This window comes from Bos indicus x Bos taurus, chromosome 29, assembly GCF_003369695.1.
Source record: "Bos indicus x Bos taurus breed Angus x Brahman F1 hybrid chromosome 29, Bos_hybrid_MaternalHap_v2.0, whole genome shotgun sequence".
In the NCBI taxonomy this organism is placed as follows: domain Eukaryota; kingdom Metazoa; phylum Chordata; class Mammalia; order Artiodactyla; family Bovidae; genus Bos; species Bos indicus x Bos taurus.
In genome coordinates, this window is record NC_040104.1 from 10,242,751 (window position 1) to 10,264,546 (window position 21,796).

The window sequence follows — 21,796 nt, forward strand, 5'->3', positions numbered from 1 at the left end:
CCTGTGCTTAGTCGCTCCAGTCATTACTCTTTGCGACCCCATGGACTGCAGCCCGCCAGGCACCTCTGTCCATGGGATTTCCCAGGCAAGAATACTAGAGTGGTTGGCATGTTCTCTTCCAAGGGATATTCCTGACCCAGGGGCTGAACCCTGGTCTCCTGCAGCTCCTGCACTGCAGGTGGGTTCTTTATCTCTGAGTCACCTAAATACTGTGTGCAAAGCCCTTTTCCTCAAAGGAACCTGCAGTCTAGTAGAGGAATAATAATGATGATAATGATAGCTCTCAGTTCTGCTGCTTCCTAGCTGTGTGATCTTGGGCAAATTACTACAACTCTCTGTGCCTCAGTTCTCTTATCTATAAAATGGCAATGATATGTTATCTCTCTTATAGCTTTCTTGTGAGGATGATGTAAGTTGACACATATAAGGTGCTTGGCATATAGTAAATACTGGAAGTGTCAGCCATTTCTATGGAATACTTACTTTGTGTTAGGCACTGTATATGTACTGTATATGCTTTATCTCTTTTGATTTCTGCAACATCCCTCTAAGGTGGGTATTGTTTTCCTCACATCGAAACTAAGGCTCAGAGAGTTTAAGCAATTATTTTCAGGGTCACACAGCTAGTGAGTGGCAGAAACTGGAGAACTCCGGGCAGCTTGGTTGGTTTCTGGTCCAGCCCAGAAAAGGCTGTTATTCATCTAGGGAGTAAGGGGAGGCTCCAGGCTTCAAAAAAAGTGAACTCTTGGTCTGGGTTCAGCCTCCTCAGCAGCTGCCAACCCCTCCCACCCACTATTACCCTAGGTCTTTTCCCCTTTGGAGTATTCAGAGTATTCACTCTTCTGGATGATAATAAACAAGGGAGAGTCCACAATCAAAGTGTTTGCATTGTAACTGGCCCCACCCACTGTCCCTGACCACAGTCCAGGCAGCCTGGAGGCCCCTTCCACCACCCTCTCCAGTGGAAGGGTTGCCCCCAGCTGTGGGAATGCAGGCCAGCTGAGGCCTGTTGGGCACATCTCTGGGGGAGGGCCTGAGAGCATGAGGGGACTCCAGAGAGTAGTTTTGGGCAGGACGTGGGTGTGTGTATTCAGTTGTGTCCAACTCTTTGGGACCCAGCGGACTGTAGCCCATCAGGCTCCTTTGTCCATGGGATTTTCCAGGCAAGAATACTGGAGTGGGTTGCCATTTCCCACTCCAGGGGATCTTCCCAACCCTGCATTGGCCGGCGGATTCTTTACCACTGCACCACCTGGATAGTGGCTCCCAAAGTGGACAGCCTTCCTTATTCCTTTTCCTGCCAGCTTCCTAGGCTCCAAGGCTGAGAGGACTCTGGAGCCCAGCCTGAGAACTCGCTAACGGTCATCTGTTATGGGAGTGAGCCAAGGACTTGCTCAGTCCCACCCACCCACCACCGGCGCCCCACCCAAACGGAATGGGAAGGAACTGGAGCCTCCTTGAGGTTGGACCACTCGCTCTTTACTGTGGAGACTATGGGGGTCCGAGGGAAGAAGGAAGCAAAAAGCAATCTATAAGGGAAATAGAAGCGCGAGCCCGGGAGAGGATAGAGGTGGATAGGGCGGTGTGGCGGGCGGTGGGGGCCGGGAGGGAGAAGCCAGTAGGGGTGGAGCGAAGCCCCAGGAAGAGGGGAGCGGAAAATGGGGAGGTTTGGAACGAGCAGCTGGGAACGTGACAGGGCGTGGTGACGGAAGGAAAGAAGAGAGGCTTTACAGGGAGCAGGGACTGTGCCAAAGGGCTTTGAGGGATTTTAGCCCTGCTCCCCATCTCTCTAAGTCCCTCCTAGCGCCTCAAATGAATTTACGACCTAAATAAAACAGCACCCTTGCAATGTCAGGTTCTTCCACTCCAACCAGAAACTAGATGACACCCCTAAGCTCCCCATAATGTAGTCATGAGGCCGCTAGCGTCCAAGGAGCGAGAGAACCACGCCGAGACCCGCGGTCCGGGAGAAATGAGAGGGAGCGAGGGAGTGAGGCACCCGAGAGGAGGGCGGAGGGCAGTTTCTAGGGAGCCTGTTACGCCACGCCCCCTTCGACGGAGCAGCCAATCGCCAGGCTGTATCCTGGTCTCGTTACTTGTTGCCAGGCAGATTTTTAGCCGCCTCTAGGCTGCCGTGAGCCCCCAGCCTAGGTTTGGATGAGGAGGGTCGGGCGCGGGGCACCGCGGGCAGGGAAGAGGTGGGGAAGAAAGTGAGGGGGTGGGAGGCTTCGGAAAGCTGCTGGAGGCCAGTAACACTTCCCAGGAAGGGCGTGGCCGCAGGAGCTAGCCCCCTCTCCCTGGTGGGTCCCTAAGCCCGAAGCCTTGCGGGGACACAGGCTTTTCCCATAGTCAATCGACAGCTTTGTGCTCTGAGAAACTCCTGCGCTGCGGAGAGCCAGGGCCCTGTATGTTAATACTTCGGGATATTTACATGTAAAAAGAGGACTTTGGGGCCCTGAGGGGTGGGTCCGTCTGGGTGGTTATTTCAGGCCTTTGGGCAGGTCAGCTCTGAGTATTTTGGGAGAGGAGAGCCTTTTAGCAAAGCCTCACAAACAACGCCAGTAGGTGCCCGCGTGCCCGCCTTACTTTCTCCCCCAGGGGCCTGACGTGGCTTCTCGCCTGTAACCTGGAGTTTGACCCCTGCCTGCTGCCTTTTTTGTTTTGTTTGACCACACCCCATGGCTTGTGGGGCCCAGACCAGTGGAAGCTCAGAATCTTAAACACTGGTTGTTGTTATTCAGTTGCTCAGTCCTGTCCAACTCTTTGCAACCCCATGGACCGCAGCATGCCAGGCTTTCCTGTCCTTCACTATCTCCTGGAGACTGCTCAAACTCATGTTGGTTGAGTCGGTGATGCCATCCAACTTATCTTATCCTCTGTCCCCCCCTACTCCTCCTGCCCTTAATCTTTCCCAGCATCAGGGTCTTTTCCAGTGAGTCAGCTCTTCACATCAAGTGGCCAAAGTATTGGAGCTTCAGCATCAGTCCTTTCAATGAATAATTCAAGGTTGATTTCCTTTAGAATTGACTGGTTTGATCTCCTTGCAGTCCAAGGGACTCTCAAGAGTCTTCTCCAGCACCACAGTTTGAAAGCATCAATTCTTCATTGCTCAGCCTTCTTTATGGTCCAACTCTCACATCCTTATGTGACTCCTGGAAAAACCATAGCTTTTATTATATGGACCTGTATCAGCTAATTGATGTCTCTGCTTTTTAATATGCTTCCTAGGTTTGTCATGGTTTTTCTTCCAGGGAGCAAGCGTCTTTTAGTTTTATGGTTGCATTCACTGTGTTTAACCACTGGACCACCAGGGATTCCCATCCCCTGCTTGTCTTAAGGTGCCCCACTCCAATCCAGGTGAGGGAGAAGGCTTTTGACTACCTCTGGCTTTCCAGCCAGTGCCCAGTGGGTTTTATCTGGGAGTGTGGTCTCCTCCAGGGCACAGGGCTGGATGCTGGCCTCTAATCTCTGGCTTAGTGGGCACGCAGTGGGGAGGGCTGGAATGTGAGCAGGGAGGAGAGGATAATGCCAGGGGCCTTTTCTGCTTGTAAGAGTGCAAGTTCACTTACAACTTGAATTTCAAGTGGGCCCTTCAGGCAGATTAGGGAGGTCAAGTGAGAGTGTGGAGGCAGCCGCTGTGGATTGTCTAAATTCCTAGAAAATAAATTCTAGGAATTTAGCTGCAGGAGGGAGGTGTGCCAGGTGAGTACTGCCAGTGCCATGTATGGCTGGGGTTAGAGTTGGTGGTCCAGGAGGACTGGAGGGGAGGAGGTGGCTTTTTGCTTCCCTTCCTCTATTCTAACACTTCCGTATTCCAAAAGTTACTTGTTTCTTGAATAGTATCTAAGAGACGAATGCTTTTAGCTAAGGGCTTTAAAATTTTATTGCTTCTTTTAATTAAAAAAAAAAAATTGTGCTGCAATCCTCTTATGGAGGAGAACCAGTCCCTCTAAATACTGTTTTTGGGAACTGCCCTTTGTTTGAAGTAATTATTGTCCCTAAAAATGGGAAATTACACATACTGTTTATCAAAAGGAAATAAACACCTTGGACTAACAGAGTTCTCGCCACTGGATGGTGATTCCAAACCTTGCCAGCAACCCGGGGAAATGGCCCTCACTGCACGTTGGACCCACACACGCTTTTGGTGTTTTCCATTTTTTAAAGGGGAAACCGTTGGATTCTGTGTGTTCCTCAAAGGCTGCTTGCCCTGTTCTTGTTATGTGATCACGGAGAACCTTTGATAGGGCTTTTCTGGAGGCCAAAATAAGTCCAGGAAAAAGCATGGGGAGTGGGACGTGTCTCCCACTCGCTTTGCTCTGACTCGAATTGGCCCTTTGGTTGTTTTGTGTTCACGGGTGTTTGGTGAGGGATGCTTTATTGAGACAGCATGTGGGTTCACACAGGGAAGAAAAGGTCTTGGAGGGGGCTCCGGGTGTGGCTCAGCCTTTCCTGCTCCACCCAAGGCCCCAGGGAGTGCTCCAGTGCTCCCCGATTTTTGACTCTGGTCATTGTCAGCCGAGGCAGCCTCTGGCCGGCCTCTCCAGCCACACCCAGCTCTTTCATCCCCTGCTCACTCTAACCTCTTGGCTTTCAACAGACTTCTCTTCCTCAATGCTTCAGAGTTTCAGCTTAGGGAATTTCCTCCTAGAAGTCTTCTTCCCCGAACACACAAAGGCCCCTCCACCCTACATCCTCCTATGGTCTGTGTGCCCATGTTGCTCTGTACTTTCCTGTTCTCAGCACAATTTGTATTAGATCAGCAGTAACTGGTTGCTTGTCTGGCCACCTCCTGATATTAACATTGAAGGTTCAGAGGGGAAATTGAAGGGGCCCAAATTTAAGATGCCAGAGATGCACCTAAAGGCTCCTCCAGGGAGGAAGGCGGTTGGCTTGTTCACCATCATATCGCCAGCACAATGCCAGGCACGTGGTATGTGACTTGTGGCAGAAACACCATTAGCCCTTCTATCACTATCTTATCACTTAACATGCTTCCTCTTATCAACATGGGCTCCTATTCTCCTTCTGTCCATTACTGGTAGTTCCTTGATCTCCAAGGCATTCGCTTAGACTTTGGGTGAAAACCAACCAACCAAAACCAAACAAAACAAAATCCAAAAGCAAACAAAAGAAGCAAACACCAGAACTGATTCCTTAATAGGTTATTACACAAGTTGTACAAATCAGCTGCTCTCCTGGAGCTATTGATGAGCCTGACTTAACTTCAGTAAAGGAGGGAAAGTCAGCAGATTTCAAAATCCACACTTTTCCAGTGTGCAGGACGGCCTTGTTAGGGGTGGAAAAGGAGATAGAGCAAAAGCTTGGAGAGTCAACCTTGTAATAAACTATAATGTAAAAGAATCTGAAATATGTATATATATATATATATATATATATATATATATAACACTAAATCACTTAGCTATACATCTGAAACTAACATGTTATAAGTCAACTATACTTCAATTAAATTTTTTTTTTAGAATTAGAGTGAAACGGTGAAGAGCTGATCTAACCTGTGGGGTGGCAGCCTCAGAGGGATGCTGAGTGGGGAAGAGATCTGTGGGGGTTTCAGAGGAGACAAAGGTGAGTCAGGGGTGGGTTGGAGACGACCCTCACCAGAATTATAGCAGAGATTAAAAAAAAATCTTTATTTAACTGTTGGCTGCACAGGGTCTCCATTGCTGCACTCAGGCTTTCTCTAGTTGCAGTGAGTGCAGGCTCCTCTTTGTTGTGGTGCATGGGGTTCTCATTGCAGTGGCTTCTCTTGTGGAATTCAGGTTGTAGAATGCCCAGCCTTCAGTAGCTGCAACACGCTGGCTCAGTAGTTGTGGCACTCAGGCTTAGTTGCTCTGAGGCAGATGGAATCCTCCCAGACCAGGGATCAAACCCATGTCCCCTGCATTGGCAGGCAGATTCTTGTCCACTGCGCCACCAGGGAAGTCCAGAGATTTTTTTTTTGGCCGCACCGCATGGCATGTAGGATCTTAGTTCTCTGACCGGGGATTGAACCCATGTCTCCTGCAGTGGAAGCAATGGAAGCGCAGAGTCTTAACCACTGGACTGCCAGGGAAGTTCCCACAACAGGTACTTAATGGCCAAGAATTGCAGTTGAGGAAGGCGGAGGGGGAGAAAGCTGGGGTAATGAGGAGGAGAGGACTCCCCAAATCTGATCAGTTTGGTCCAGTACCTGTGACTGGTATCTGAAATGTCACTTAAGACTGGGAAGTATGACTTTTGACTGTTCTGTTCTCAATTGATTACTTTGTTTTTATTAATTAAAAAAAATACATCTTTTGGATGAGATTCTGATGCCCCGACCAATTTGTTTTATTAAGGGAGTAATACAAAGAAAGCACCTTCGTTTTCCTCCCTCATCCCTTCCTTCCTAGTGAGATCTGTGACCAGAAACCCCAGCAGGATGTGCAGAGTGGTGTCTGCCCCCTGAAGCAAGTTGTGGGGCCGACCCTCTCTCCGTGGCAACTCACTGCCACCCTCCACCCAGCTCCCACTCTTTTTGAGCTGGACAGACACAGTGACAGTGGTTCCGATGCCAGTGCAGACCGTTGCAGACTGAGACAAAGCCCTTGTGTATTTTGCTAGGAGGCACTTGGCCATGAAGCAGTGACATGTGAGCAGGGGCGCATGTTTGGTGACATCCACGCCTTTTGGGTGTTTGTTTCTAAGACTTCTTTGAGGACAGCGAGACTGGCGTTTGGCAAATGTGTTTTTCTTTCTCAGGTTTGGGCAAAGTCCTTCTAGAAGTAGATCTGAAAAAGAAGATCTGGAGGCCTCGAGATCAGATATTTCCTGGGGAAGTGGTAGGGAATTGTGTATTTTAAAAGTGTTGTGTGTGTGAGTAATGTCCACCTCCAATTGCTAAGAGAGAGACCCTGTGTCAGCCCCGTGCAGATCTGTGCAAACGGCCGTTGACCCAGGTGCCCTGTGCTGATCCTTGTCCACAGAGCAGGGTTGTGAGCTGGGAAGGACTTCTCAGCTGAGGGTGGGAAGAAAAGATTATTACCTTAAAAATTAAAAAAGAAATTTGTTCAAATTTAGTTGATTAAGAATGTTGTGTTAATTTCTGCTGTATAGCAAAATGATTCCGATACATTCTTTCTCCTAATGGTTTATCATAGGATATTGAGTATAGTGCCCTGTGCTATACAGTAGGACTTTGTTGTTTATCCATTCTCTACTGAAAGGATTATTTGCTATGTGAAGTGGTGGGTCAGGAAACTCCCGGTTTATTCTGAGTTCAAAGTGGAAAAGAAATGAAGTGGAGGTGGTTGTTAACTTGAGATCCAGTCTGGTCAACTGGGCATGGCAGTTTTAAACCCACTAGGATCTTCAGAACTCCGCAAAGCTGCTCAACCCGCCCTGTGCGTCTCCCTGTCCGGCTCTCTGAGGGACAGCACGTAGGTTTGGGAAGAACAGGTTCAGACCTATCCCTGATCGTTAGCAGAGCCGGTCTTCATTAGCACACGTGACTCTCCAGGCCAATCACACGACCTCCCTCTCCCAGGACCCGTGTGAATTCCTATCGCAGGAAGCTGGCTGGGCCGGGTTCAGGTGGGGCAACCTGGGGCCTCGGAGGGATGATTTGAAGGCCTCAGGAGAGGCTGCCAGAACCTGAAATCTCTCTCTTGCTGGCTCGTCAAGGATGTCTGCCATTTCACTATTACTGAGTCATTCCTTTGTTTGTATCGTGGGGCCCCCTCTTTGCCATCCTTCTGTGAATACGGGTTGTTCTGGGATACAGGATTCCCTTAAACTTTCCCCTTTCCCCTTAACTTTCCTTAACTCTTTCCCCTTAAACTGTATATTTAATCTCTTGCATAGGCTCAGCTGGTAAAGAATCTGCCTGACATGCAAGAGACCTGGGTTTGATCCGTGGGTTGGGAAGAACCCCTGGAGGAAGGCATGGCAACCCACTCCAGTATTCTTGCCTGGAGAGTCCCCATGGACAGAGGAGCCTGGCGCAGTCCACGGGGTCGCAAAGAATCAGACACCACTGGGCGACCAAGCACAGCACAATCTATTGCACAAACCACAAATTCAGTTCCGTTTTTACTTTTTCCAGCTTTATTGAGATGTGATCAGCATATAATGTTGTGTTAGTTTTAAGTGTACGAAATAACGATTTGATCTATGTATATACTGCAAAATGATGACTCCGTTAAGCTTAATCTCAGTTCTGCTTTTTCATGTTGGGTCTCTCTGGAGTCACTTCACCTACCCTGTTCCCTATACCATTCAGCTTAAACAGGAAACAAAGGGAAGCCAGGTGGCCTGGGGTGGGGACAGAGGAGTGGAGGGAGGGGAAGTGAGGATGCTGGGGACCGGCAGGTTCTCTCATGGCTCCTGCACGGTTGGGGCTGCTGGGTCTTGCTCTGGTGACAGATGACACACGAAGGGAGAGATGGTCTCCCCGCTTTTGGCCGAGGTAGAGCACCGGCAGCTCCTCCGCGAGCTCTCCTCTCTAATCTCATTTTCTTCCGCTCACTGTCCTCTTCCTGTCTGTCTCTCTGTTCTCTTCCTGCTGGCTCTCAGTCATTGTCATTCTTAAGTGGCCTTGTGCAGGCAGGAAGGGAACTCTCCTTGGTGGCCTTGAGCACCCAGGAGCTCCTAAGTCAGACCAGACTTGGCTGTCCCCTTTCTTCCCTCTGTAGGTTGCTCTCAATCCCTCCATGAGGCCTGGGTGGTGGCATTGCAGCTGACCAACTGCAGACAGCTTTTCCTCTTTCCCTGGCCTCAAAGGGCTGACCCTGACTTGGGCATATTTTATCAACCCCTGCCTCTCTCCCAGAGACCCGTCTGCTGTCGACAAAGAAGATGATGCCATAAACTCCTCTATAATGTAAATTTCATGAAGGCATATATATATATATATATATATATATATATATATAACTAATATATATTTTAGCCACTGCACTGGGTCTTTGTTGCAATGCATGGACTTCTCTTGTGATTGCCACAGGTTTAGTTACCCTGTGGCATGTGGGATCTTAGTTCCCTGACTAGGGATTGAACCCATGTCCCATGCATTGGAAGGGGACCACTGAACCACCAGGAAGGTCCCCTGAAGTCAGATATTTTGAAGATTCCCCAGAGTCTAGAAGAACAGTGCCTAGCCCTGTAGCAGATACTCAATAAATATCTGTTGAATGACCCTCCTCTTCTTGGGATAATCACCCTCCCAATGCTGATGGACACTTGGGTGGGCAGGTAGACATTTTTAAAGCTAACAATTCCAAAGATTTAATTTTTAATTATGCTGTGTAGCAATTAATTTTTGCAAAAATCTTAAACAAGGGACGTTCTCCTTGTCTCAAACCCATTTGCACAGTCCTTTGTAGTGCTGACCACTGTCATCACCTTGGCATGCCTCCCTTGCAGACATTGCTTGAAGTTTTTTGACATATCTGTTCAATAATCCAGATGTTTACAGTTTGGTGAGTTAAAAGAAATCATAAATAAGACCGTACCATATTATCTTGCAATATGTTTTTTTTCTGCCTTAATGAGATGTTTTGGAGATGTTCTGTGTAGGTAGAGACAGATCGGTATCATTCTCCTTCACTGTTGTGAATTATTGTGTGGCCCAAATGAAGTCCTGTATATTGCACGTCATTTCCCACATCTACAAACAGCCAGGCACGTGCCATTTTGAGCACACATAGAAGGATTTTACTTGACTACCTAGCGGTGAAATTGCTGGGCAAAGGAGCACTGCATGTAGCATTTTAATAGCTGCTCCCAATCACCCTCCCAAAAGACTTGTATTCTTGTGCATTCTGGGTATGAAAGCCCATGCTTTCTGTATATCCTTATTGATTTTTATTGAGCTCTATTGTTTTTCACCAATCTGTTGGTCAAAAATCCATGATCTCATTGTTAGAATAAAAATTTCAGTTCGGTCTTCTTGGCCAGGAAGTTGTGAGTGATTCACGTTAGTAACATAATCACATGTATAGTAGTAGCACCATTTAACCACTGTGTGCTTGGTTTCTATTTTACACTGAGTGAGTAAGGAGGTCTCTACTCTTTTGCTTGGGAAGATAGTTATGTATCAGTTTTCTCCACACAGTTCTCTACTGTCTTATCCACGTAAAAAAAAACCAGCATCTGGGGTCTTGGAGGCCCCCTGTGGAATGGCTCCCCTCCCCCGCACCGCATATCCTCTCTTCTCTGGAGTGGCTCCAGCGAGTTCTTTGGTCACAGGCTGCCCTTCCTCCATGTCCTTTCCTGCCACACAGTGGTCATGTCCTGGAATGACGAGGCTGATTGTCCGGTCTGACACAGCAGTGCATTCTCTGAGCCTGCCTCCCAAGTTTCTCCTTTGATTAGTGCCGGACACGTCAGCAGAAGTTGTTAGTCTGTCCCTTGCTTGGCCTAGATGATATCAGGCCTATCTTCTGGTACATCAGAAGCTGTATCACTGGCTGGACCTTGTCTTAGTCTTTCCCAAGCTCACAGGTCACCTAGTCCAATGTTTTCCACAGAGGATTCCCTTTTATTTATTACTAAAAAAATTTTTTTGGCCATGCCATGAAACATACAGGGTCTTAGTTCCCTGAACAGGGATCAAACTCAGTGTCCCCTGCAGTGGAAGTGTGGAGTCTTAACCAAAGGACCACGAGGGAGGTCCCAAGGAGTTCCTTTTAAAAGGAAAAACTTTAAGAGCATTTACAATTTTACACCATTTAATTTCATGATTCTTCCCTGTGCCCACCTCAACATCTTGAGTTCTTTCTTCTATTTTCCTCCTCATCTGTATTCAGGAAAATGCTGAAATGGTGGCTGTGAAAGGATTTTTCTCCCTGAAAGTTTTCTCTGGGCTTGGTTCTCTGTTACTAACATGATACAGCTTAAAATCATTTAGTGCCTTAATATTTATCTCTGGGGATTGAATTGGACTCACCACTTAGTACGGCTGAATTTAATAATGGTTTCTGCCCAAGGTTTACAGTTGTTAGAGAGAACATAGGATTTTAAGGCAGTGTGACTTGTTTTGATGGTTTCAGATTAATTTCCTATTTGTATCAGAAATTCATTGCTGGATGATTTGATTATTTCTTTTCCTAAAGTCAGTTGAACAATTATGTAAAGTTTAAAAATAAAATAAAATTAGAAAAGAAAAAAAAATACTAACAGTTTTCAAAAGAAAAAAAAATATAAAGTCAGTTGAAAACAAATTTGTCTTTTACCCCTTTATCCAGTCCAACTGCTACAGAATCTTTTTTTGATGGTTTATTAATGGTAATATTATTCTGTTATTTCTAAAGCACTCTAGTTTTGGCTATGAGTTTGCCAACAGGACACAGCAGTACAATCTATGTAATTAGCTTAGGACCATATTTCAGGATAACTTCTTCTTTTGGAGATCTTGGTAACTTTGCCTTGGACTTTTTTTTTTCCCTTTCATATTTTCTAATATTTGCTGCAAAACGTGAGTGGATGGTTTGATGGTTTTAAGTGTGGGTTCATGAAACACATGGCCTGGTTTCAAATCCCAGCTCTACAACTTCCCAGCTGTGCGATCATGGGCAACTTACTTGAGGTCGCTGTCTCAGTTTTCATGCCACTGGTTGTTAAAGAAATGCAAGTACAGTGAGTCCTCTACGTAGAAACCTTCAAGCTGCGAACTTTCAAAGATGCCAGTGTGCTCGCCGCCTCCTGTTGACGATCCTTCAGCTCTACCATCTCCTACGTCCTCTCCCTCCTCCAGTCAGTAACTCTTCTTGCCTGTTCACTCGATGCCAGCCCCTGTATGCTAGCTATTATCCTGCAGTACTGTACTTTTCAAGGTACTTTACTGTAAGATTAAAACTTTTATTTTTGTGTTTTTTTTAAAATATATTATTTGTGTGAAAAGTATTATAAACCTATTACAGTCCGGTACTATATAGCCATTTGTGTTAGTTGGGTACCTAGGCTAACTTTGTTGGACTTGTGAGTGTGCTCTTGGAAAGGAACTCGTTTGTATGTAGGGGACTTACTGTGTCATTTACCTGAAAGAGCGAATACATGAAAAAAAACAGCCCATGGAAGCTATTGACGTTAACTGTGTTCTCCACACACCGATTTCCATGTTGCTGCAGGACAGGATTCTGACATTGGCCAGGGAATCCTGCACTCATATAGACTTTCTGTCCTGATAGGACCCCTACTTCGAGATGCTGGGACCCCTGCATTGGAGATCTACCACGTAGATTTCAGGGACTCTTCATGGAATCCAGTCCACTGGTTAGCCCTCCTGCCCCATGGTGCCCAGTCAGCATGGTACAGAGAAAAGATACACACTGGACAGTAACTCACACCTTCCTTTCTACACATTCTTCACTTGACAGCATCTTGTTCCTCAGTGTTGAATTGCACCTTATCTCTTTTCTTTTGCCACTGCCATATCCTTGAGGACAGAGACTGGGTCTGCTGCACTGAGGCCCGTGAAATGGCATTGTCCATCCCCATTATTTCAGGGTCACTGGACTTTAACAGAGGATGTCTTTCAGCTGACGCCAGCTCCCTTCTTAAGATCCTGTTATCTCTTCTACAGACAGAGCTTCCAAGCAAGGGGTGGGCTAGACTGGGATGCGGTGGGATATAAAAGTAGGCCCCTGGTTTTATTTATGCATTATTATTTTTGAAAAATTATTATTTATTTACTTTATTATTGTTTTTATTTTTGACTGCGCTGGGTCTTCGCTGCTGCATGCGGGCTCTCTCCAGTTGTGGTGAGTGGGGACTGCTCTTCGTTGCGGTGTGTGGGCTTCTCATTGCGGTGGTTTCTCTTGTTTTGGAGCACAGGTTCAAGGGCGTGTGGGCTTCAGCAGGTGTGGTACGTGGGCACAGCAGTTGTGGTGCCTGGGCTTATCTGCCCCATGGCATGTGGGATCTTCCCGGGCCAGGGATCCAACCTGTGTCCCCTGCATTGGCAGGCGGATTCTCAGCCACTGGACCACCAGGGAAGATCTTTTTTTTTTTTTTTTTTAAATATAGTACGCATTTGAGAAACATTAACTGGTTGGATGATTTGATGTGCGACTGGTAACAACCCTTGTCCTTGTTGTTAGAACCCACCACAGCCATCAGTCCTGGAACGCAAAGAGCAGAATAAACCCGAGGAAGCCACCAGCCAGGCCCAGGCAGAGTCAGTCTCCACCCCAAACACAGGTGAGAGAAGGTCATGGGGACTGAAAGAACGATGACTTGAATCGTAATAATGATGCCTCCATCCAGACATGAGGCTCATGGGAGCCTCCACAGGTGACCAAGCCTTCCTGGACCAGAAGTCACTCAGCAGAGAGCTGGTTCAGAACACCAGGGACCCCGCCCCTCCCTCTCCAGGACCTAGAAATTCCACAGGCGTCTCAGGGTTTCTTGATACTTAAGTCCTCCTCTTTCACCTTTCAGCTGTTTGAAAAGTCAATGGAAAATGCACTCACTCTGGAGGAATAATTGACTCCTTCCACAGGAGTCTCAGGGTTTCTTGATACCTAGAGCTGTTAACACTCGTGGTATATATGGAATGTTTACACGGTTATAGGACAGTATCTGGGTGTCCCTGGTGGCTCAGACGATAAAGAATCCACCTGCAATGCGGGACACCCAGGTTTGATCCTTGGGTTGGGAAGATACCCTGGAGAAGGAAAAGGCAACCCACTCCAGGATTCTTGCCTGGAGAATTTCGCGGACAGAGTAGCCCGGTGGGTTACAGTCCATGGGGTTGTGGAGTTGGCATGACTGAGTGACTAACACACAGGACAGTATCTGTTGAACTTGGAGTTCAGAGTGGGGCAGATACCCGAGACTTAGAACTTCAGGGTTAGAATCTACTGGTGGAGATCTACTGGAGTCTAGGAAAAAGGCTTTTGGATCCTGTAAAGGAAATGCCTTCTCCAGAGGGGAGACGCCCACATGAAGGGCGAGATGAGAGGAAGAAGTAACCATGGGAAAAGGAAATCCTGCTTGCAGGGGGCTTAATTTGGGCTGCAGTCAGGTCTTGGGCTTACTGTACTTGAGGTGGTTGCAAACACTTGAAAAATCAGATTTCCAGAAAATCGGGAATGCATTCAAAAGGAACAGCCTAGCTTCTCTTGAAATGGCAAGAAATCTTTGCCCAGTCTGCATCTCACGTTTCACCACCAGCTGGAGCAGATAAGTCACAGCCTATCCCTGGGAAACTGGGGTTTCCTGTCCCTTTGTCCCATGGACAGCCCCCCCACCTCCCTCCGCGAATTAGCCTTGCTTCCTGAGGCTAATCCCTCCAGGGGTTCCGTGCTTCCCCTTCCCTCACCTCTTTCAGTCACCCCTACTCTCCCTGGCACCCACCTCTATCCTGGCATCTTCCAATAAATGCGCACGCTCCCCTCCCCGCGTGAAGAAACCCTCCCTCAGCCCCTCCCCCCTTACCGTGGCATTGTCCCTGTAGCACCAAGCTGTTTGAAAAGGTCACCTACTTTTCCTATCACCTCTGCCCCTGCCATGGGGCTTCCTCCGTCTCCACCCAGAGCTGTTCTCGCTCATCCTTCATTCTGCCCAGGGTGGTCTCAGGGCACTTGGTGCTGTGCTTTCTCCCTGCTGGAAGCCCCCTCCTGCCTTGGCTTCGTGATTTCTGTCTCTTTTTTGTGAGCTCTTAGGGCTTCCCTGGTGGCTCAGTGGTAAAGAATCTTCCTGCAATGCAGGAAATGTGGATTTCATCCCTGGGTCAGGAAGATCCCCTGGAGGAGGAAACGGCAACCCACTCCAGTATTCTTGCCTGGGAAATCTCATGGACAGAGGAGCCGGGCAGGCTACAGTCCATGGAGTCGCAAAGAGCTGGACATGACTTAGCGATTAAACAACAAAGTTCCCTGGCTAGGGATCGAACCCGGGTCCCAGCAGTGAAAGTCCTGAGTCTTAACCACTGGATGGCCAGGGAATTCTCTAGTGATTTTTCTTCTGCCTGCATGGTTAGGACCACTTCGTCCTCCTTTCCCAGGCCCCTTATGGCCTCCTCTTTTCCCATAACCTCACAAATGGCAGAATTTCTTGCCTGAGCTCTTCATTTTTCTTGCTGGGGACTCTCTGGACAACCTCTTGGGGCTGCTGATACTTAAACCTGCTTTCCAGCACTGGACCCAGCTCTGCCTCCCCTCAGAAAGAAAACTCAGACCCCCGTTGAGTTTTTTTTTTGCCTCTGATCAGCTCTGTAACCTTCTGCTTACCACAACAGTCACCCCTGCCACTCCTTAATATCCCCAACATCTTAAACTTTCATTATTTACTGCAATTGTCTCCTAATTGGTTTGCAGTCTTAAACCTTTCCTTCCAAAGAATGGAGTGGGCTTTAAGTAGAGGCCAGTCTAAAATAAAAATCAGATCATGTTTCTCCCCTCCTTAAAATTCTTCAGAGGCTCCTCTTGACTTTCAGGGTGAAATTCATGTCCTTGACTTAGCACCCAAGGCTGCCATGACCTGCTTCCATCTCATCACCCCGCCTTGTACCTTTCATCCCAGCCATACCCAAGCGCTTGCTGGTACCCAGGTTCATGATGCTGGTCCCTGCTCCTATCTTCACAATGCTCCTCCACACTCCTTCTGCCCTCTGTTTCTCTGGGCCTTCGAGTCACCACCCCAGACACCCCTGAGCCTCCGGGTCTGGGCTCTGTGCTCCTCCTGTGTGCTCTCCCGTAGTGCCAGGCACCCCTGTTGCAGCTCCAACAGTACTGGGCTTCTGCCAGACTTCACATCCCCTGAGGACCTAGGAAGGTCCCCAGGACAGCATGCCTGGCACGTCAGAGAGATGATGGCAGGAGCTTCTGGCTGGCTTCCCAGCACTCACGTGGCTCTGTACTCCTCTCTTGTTTTCTTGGGAGCAGCTTCTAGCCTCTTAGGGTTTGCATTTTCAGCACAGTATTTTTTTCTGGTATGATGTACCTTGACATTTATTAAGTGTCTCGAGATTTAAAGATGATGGAGACTTGACCCCTTTCCCTAAAGGCTTTGTTATACACCAGATGCATCCATCACATGTATTCATTCAGTGAGTATTTATCAACAGCCAGCATGGAAAGAGGTAGAATTAATGCAGCCAGGCACAGGGATTCATGTAAAGTCTGCGGAGCTTAGAAGAACTTGCTGTGGTTTTTCATCTTCACAGGCTTTGCTTTAAATGACGGGAGAAAGATTATAGTTATCCTTGCCAGGCACTCCTCTATCAGCCAGGTCAGAGGCTTTTCCCTGGTCACAAATGTTTCCTTTGAAACCTGCTTGCATGGACTTTGAAGTTGGGGTTTTGTGTCAACATGACTTCATCAGAAACAAACCTTTCCTGCCCCTGCCGTTGGCCTCTGGCTTTCTCTGCATCAGCTTCTCAAGAGAATTCTGCCGTGTTCCCTCATAGTTAAACACACAACAGAGCTCGGGGCTGGCTTTCTCACGGCAACGCTGCCGTCCATTCTTGCCATAAAGTCTCTTTTTGTAAATAAACAGAAAATCAGCGTGTCTGATCTGAGAGCCATGGCTGGACTTGGAGATAAGGCTGTGGAGTTCACACCAGTGGGGCTTTTGGATGGAGACATCTGGCCCCATGGTGTTTTAAATGCTTAAGAGGGTTTTGGAAGATGAACTGCTGGAAAGTGCAATCTGTAAATGTCAGCTCCCAAAGTCGCCGTGCTGCATGTCACACTGTCTGGCATTGAGAGCTGGGTAGCCTAGTGGTTAAGAGCTCCACTCTGGAACTCTTGGGCTGCTTGGGTTTGACTCCTTTTTCTGATACTCTAATCTTCTAATGGGGGTGAGTTCTAGTTTCCCCATTTGTGAAACCAGGATGATTTGAGTATTTCCCTTGAGTGGTGGTTGTGAGGATTAAGCCAGTTAGTAGCTGTGCAGGGCTTAGACACAGTAAGTACTCGGTAATGTGAGCTTTTGTATAATTATGCCCTTGTATCAGCTTCTCAGGGGACATTAAGCACCATGACTTTCTCTGGGTCACCAAAGCTGTAACCACGTGTCCCCACCTCTGGTGGCCCACAGCATCTCTGAGCCCATTGTCAACCCTCTTTGCTCACTTTGTATCTCTGACCATCTAATTCCAGTCCTTTCTCTCTCTCTTTTTTTTTTTCCGTCTGCACCACAAGGTTCATAGGATCTTACTTCCCCGACCCGGAATGGAAACTGGCAGTGAGAGCCCTGAGCTCTAACCACTGAACCACCAGGAAATCCCCAGTCATACCTGTTCCGCATTGTTCTCTGTGCCTGGAATGGGCTACTATTGCGTCTCTTCCCCTCCCCCAGTGCTCTCCTTCTTCCTATTCTGAAGCCCTCTTGGTGGATTGGGTACAGGAGCCATAGGGAAACTCTAGGATGATTTGATTTTTTTTTAATTTATAGATCTCTAACGCCTTGCCAGTGGACTAACCTGTGAGATTGCCATCTGTTTTTTTTTTAATTATAAAACATGCCTAAGATTTACTGTTTCAACCATCTTTAGGTGTACAGTTCAGTGGCATGAGTGCATTCACATTTGTTGTGCAACCATCTCTGCTGTCTGTCCCCAGAACATTTTCATCTTCCCAAACAGAAGCTCTGTACCGATTAAACAATAACTTCCCCTTTCTTCTCTCCAGTTCCTGGCAACCATGATTCTGTTTTCTGTCTCTATGGATTTAACTGCGTTAGGTTCCTCGTACCAATGGAATCATACGACATTTGTCCTTTGGCGGCTGGCTTACTCCACTTAAGCATAATATCTTTAAGATCTATCCATGTTGTAGCATGGGTCAGGATTTCCTTTCTTCTAAAGGCTGAATTGTATGTAAGGTCACATTTTATTTATCTGTTCATCTGTTAATGGACATTTGAGTTGTTTCCAGTTTTGTTTTGTTTTTTTGCCACTTCCCACAGCATGTGGGATCTTAGTTCCCTGACCAGGGACAGAACCTGCGCTTGCTGCATTGGAAGCACGGAGTCTTAACCACTGGACTGCGGGGGAAGTCCCTGTTTCCACTTTTTGGCTGTTGTGAATAGCACTGCCATGAACACTGGTGTACAAGTATTAATATGTATAAGTCCCTACTTTCAGTTCTTTTGGGTGTTATACTCAGTGGTGAAATTGCAGGCTCATAATGGTCCATCTTTTATGCACAGTTGACTTTATAAATCAAGATAAGAGCTTGAACACCTGCTGGGAGAATTCTCTTGACCTCCCTTCTCCCCCACCCTCACCCCGCCCCAGGCCCTCTCATGGACTTTATCTCCATCAGTGTCAACTCTACACTCAGATTCTTCCAGCTAAAGCTCTGGTGTAATCCTGGACTTCTCGAATTCTTTTACATGTTTAGACAATGAGCAGTTCCCATTCGGTCCATCTTCTGTATCCAGAATTGAGTCACTTCTCTCCATCCCACCTTTGCTGCCTGGATCCAGGGCCCCACGGCTCTCATCTGGATCAGGACAATGGTTTCCTGACTGTTCTCTCTATTTTGATCTTGGTCCCCCTGTGGTCTGTTTACGAGCACAATTGGTTCAACCTTTTTAAGTCATTATCAGGCTTCCCTGGTGGCTCAGTGGTAAGGAATCCACCTGCTTATGCAAGAGATGTGGGTTCGATCCCTGGGTCAGGAAGATCCCCTGGAGAAGGAAATGGGAACCCACTCCAGTATTCTTGCCTGGAAAATTCTTCATGGACAGAGGAGCTGGGCAGGCTACAGTGGCAAAAAGACAGACAGGATTGAGCGACTAACACTTTTAAGACATCAATCAGGTAATGTTTCCTGTTGACCTTCCAGCCTCTCACTGTCCATCTCACTTGAGACCAAATATAAGTGGTTGCAAAGGTCTGTAGGTCTCCACTGCTCTTCTGACCCTATTTCTCCTTCCCTCCTCAGCTCAGGTCATGAGTTTCCCCTCACTGTTCTGCCTCAGGGCTTTGGAGTTTTTGGAGAACTAACCTCAAATGTTCTTACCTTAACAAACCCTTCACCCTCCAAGGTCACTTCTGGAGAGCGCCCTGCTCTGAAACTTTAAGGTAACAAACTCTCACTGTCCTGACTCCAGGCATCACTCATGTCTTTTACCCACTCACTTAGCGCTTTCTGACATAGATTCACTCCCCAGTTTGTTCATTTCCTTCCTCCTCACTAGAATGTGTATATGTGTATATGTGTGCCCAGTCGTGTCTGACTCTTTTGCGACCCCATGAACTGTAGCCTGCCAGGCTCCTCTGTCCATGGGATTCTCCAGGCAAGAATACTGGAGTGGGTTGCCATTTCCTTCTCCAGGGGACCCAGGGATCGAACCCACGACTCCTGCATCGGCAGGCCGATTCTTTACCACTAGCGCCACCTGGGAAGCCCCCTTGTAAGCTTCATGGTGTCATGATGTCAGGGACTGTGGTTTCCTGTCATATTCTCAGTGCCTATAACAGTGCCAGGCACATACTAGGTGCTCAGTTTGTATCTGTTCCATGAATGGATGGATGGTGCTGTGAGGTCCCCAATCGAATGGCCCATAGGTGTTCCTAGTCTCTGAGAGATAGGCAGACACATCAAAGTCCCACTGCTATCAGGCTCCAGTCTCATCCGTGTGGTCCAGGGCAGCTTCAGAAGGAAGCAAACCGGGTGGATCACTTTTTGCAACTCTCTTTAGCCTTAGCAATTCTTATAAATGCCCCTGATCGCTGCAAAGATTTATCCTATAGCAAACAGCCCTTCAAAAACCTGTATGATATTCAGGTTCCCCAAACTGGACCCAAGGAGTCTTCGTGTTAGTCCCGCTCAGTCCTGTCTGACTCTTTGCCCTCCAGGCTCCTCTGTCCATGGAATTTTCCAGGCAAGAATACTGGAATGGGTTGTCATTTTCTTCCCCAGGGGATCTTCTTGACCCAGGGATTGACCAGGTCTCCTGCATTGCAGGCACATTCTTTACTGTCTGAGCTACTGCCGCCTATACAAATCAGCTATTGTTTTTACAACAACCTAAGGGGGAAAAATGGAAACAAAGTCTTGGTCTTTTAACCACTGAATTACAGCTAAGGATGTCGTGTTAGTAGTGCCAGGGTGGTGTGTTTCCATTTGTGTGTGAGGTATGCTGGGTACCCAGGGAGCCCCTGAAGTGATGGTCTTTAACTCTCAGTTGTTTAAACTGGGGTCACTGGTTCGTGGATGTCTTCTTGCAAATTGATGATAATTTCTTCCCCTGTAAGTGTGTCTGAATGAGACATATTCAGACTGCACAGCTAATAATCGTGAGCTACAGTGCAGACTGAAATACAATACAGGAGAGAAATCTCCCAGGTTCCAGGCCACAATTTCACATGGGTCTGAGTCAGCCTGGGGCAACGGGGTATGAAGCAGAGAAAAGAACGTGGTCTCAGAGTCAGGAGACTGGAGTTGCAATCAATCTTGGCTTCTGAACTAACCGTGTGAACCTGGGTTTGTTGGCCCACTCCTTTCTGGGTTTCATTCTTCCTTGATAAAATGAACCAGAGAATCTCTAAGTTCTCTTCCAAGGCATACTCCTCTTTTGTGAGGTATGTTGGGCAGAAATGCTCATTTGGACGCCAGGAAGTGTACACTGTTGGCACCAAGCCCTGAGTACTGGCCATGAGGATAATAGTGACATTTACTGAGGTGTCCATTCAAGGCTCATCTTCTCTGAGTGGTCTTTGCTGGGACTGTACCTAGAAATCACACCTCCATTTCTATCCTGTTTACCCTGGTTGATTTTTCTTCATATTCGTCTCCTGCAGTTTTGAGGAAATCTGATCTTTATTAAAGGTATTTCTTATTACCTATCTTCTACTTCTATAAGTAAACTCTATAAAGAGGGTTTTTTTTTGTTGTTGTTTTCTCTCAAGACTGTGCCCCAGTGCCTTGGAACAGTATCTGTCTCTTAGTGGGTACCTAATCAACATTTTCTGAATGATTTGGGCACCTCCTTTGCTTTGGGTACTGTGCAAAGTGCTTTATATTTTAATCAATAAGTGCATGAAGTAAGTATTATTATTCGCCTTGTGTATTGCCTGAGAAAATTGAGGCATCGCAAAAATCAGATAACTTGCCTGTAAGTATCAGAGCTGAAACTTGAACCCAGGTAATTGTACACCTTGCTGGATTCATCCTTGGCCTTGGCACCTCTCAGCCAAGAGGGCTGTAGTGCCAAGTGCATCAGGTTGTACTGTGTCTCTGTTTTTTTTCCGCATTCTTTTCTGCAGCTCCGTGTATGGGGATGGAGAAATTAACCTCTCATTTATTGAAAAGACTATCCTTTCCCCATTGTATATTCTTGGCTCCCTTGTTGTAAGTTAATGAACTATAAAAGGATGGTTTTGTTTCTGGGCTCTCTATTCTGTTTCATTGATCTATGCGTCTGTTTTGACTATTACAGCTTTGTAATATAGTTTAAAATCAGGACGTGGGATGCCTCTACCTTTGTTCTTCTTTCTCAGGATGGCTTTGGCTATTTGGAGACTTTGGGGATTTTTTTTTTTTTTTATCTGTGAAAAATGCGTTTGGAATTTTGGTAGGGATTGGATTGAATCTGAGGAGTGCTTTGGGTAATACTGACAGAAATCAAACTCTCAGAGTCGTCCTTGACTATCTTTGCCTACTCTGACTGTGCAGAGAACTCACTGTGCAGAATTATACAACTGAGTGGTTTGTTAGCTCTCCTCTGGTTCCAGCAACCTCCTTGTTTTAAAGCTGAAGAAATAGAGACCTGAAACAGCTGAGTGCCTCTTAACTCCCATGTTATCTTGATCTATGGAATGACTGATTCATGAACTTTCAGCAGTCTGGGTGGTAAA

At 47.1% G+C, this 21,796-nt stretch overlaps 1 protein-coding gene across 1 annotated transcript in view; it reads left to right on the forward strand.

Annotated features, from left to right (window-relative positions):
* Positions 1 to 21,796, forward strand: part of AHNAK (AHNAK nucleoprotein) — a 92,611-nt gene that overhangs the window by 36,050 nt on the left and 34,765 nt on the right. The window contains exon 5 of the mRNA XM_027532590.1: positions 13,083 to 13,182. Within this exon, the coding sequence (XP_027388391.1) occupies positions 13,083 to 13,182 (100 nt within the window). The remainder of the gene's footprint in view (positions 1 to 13,082; positions 13,183 to 21,796) is intronic.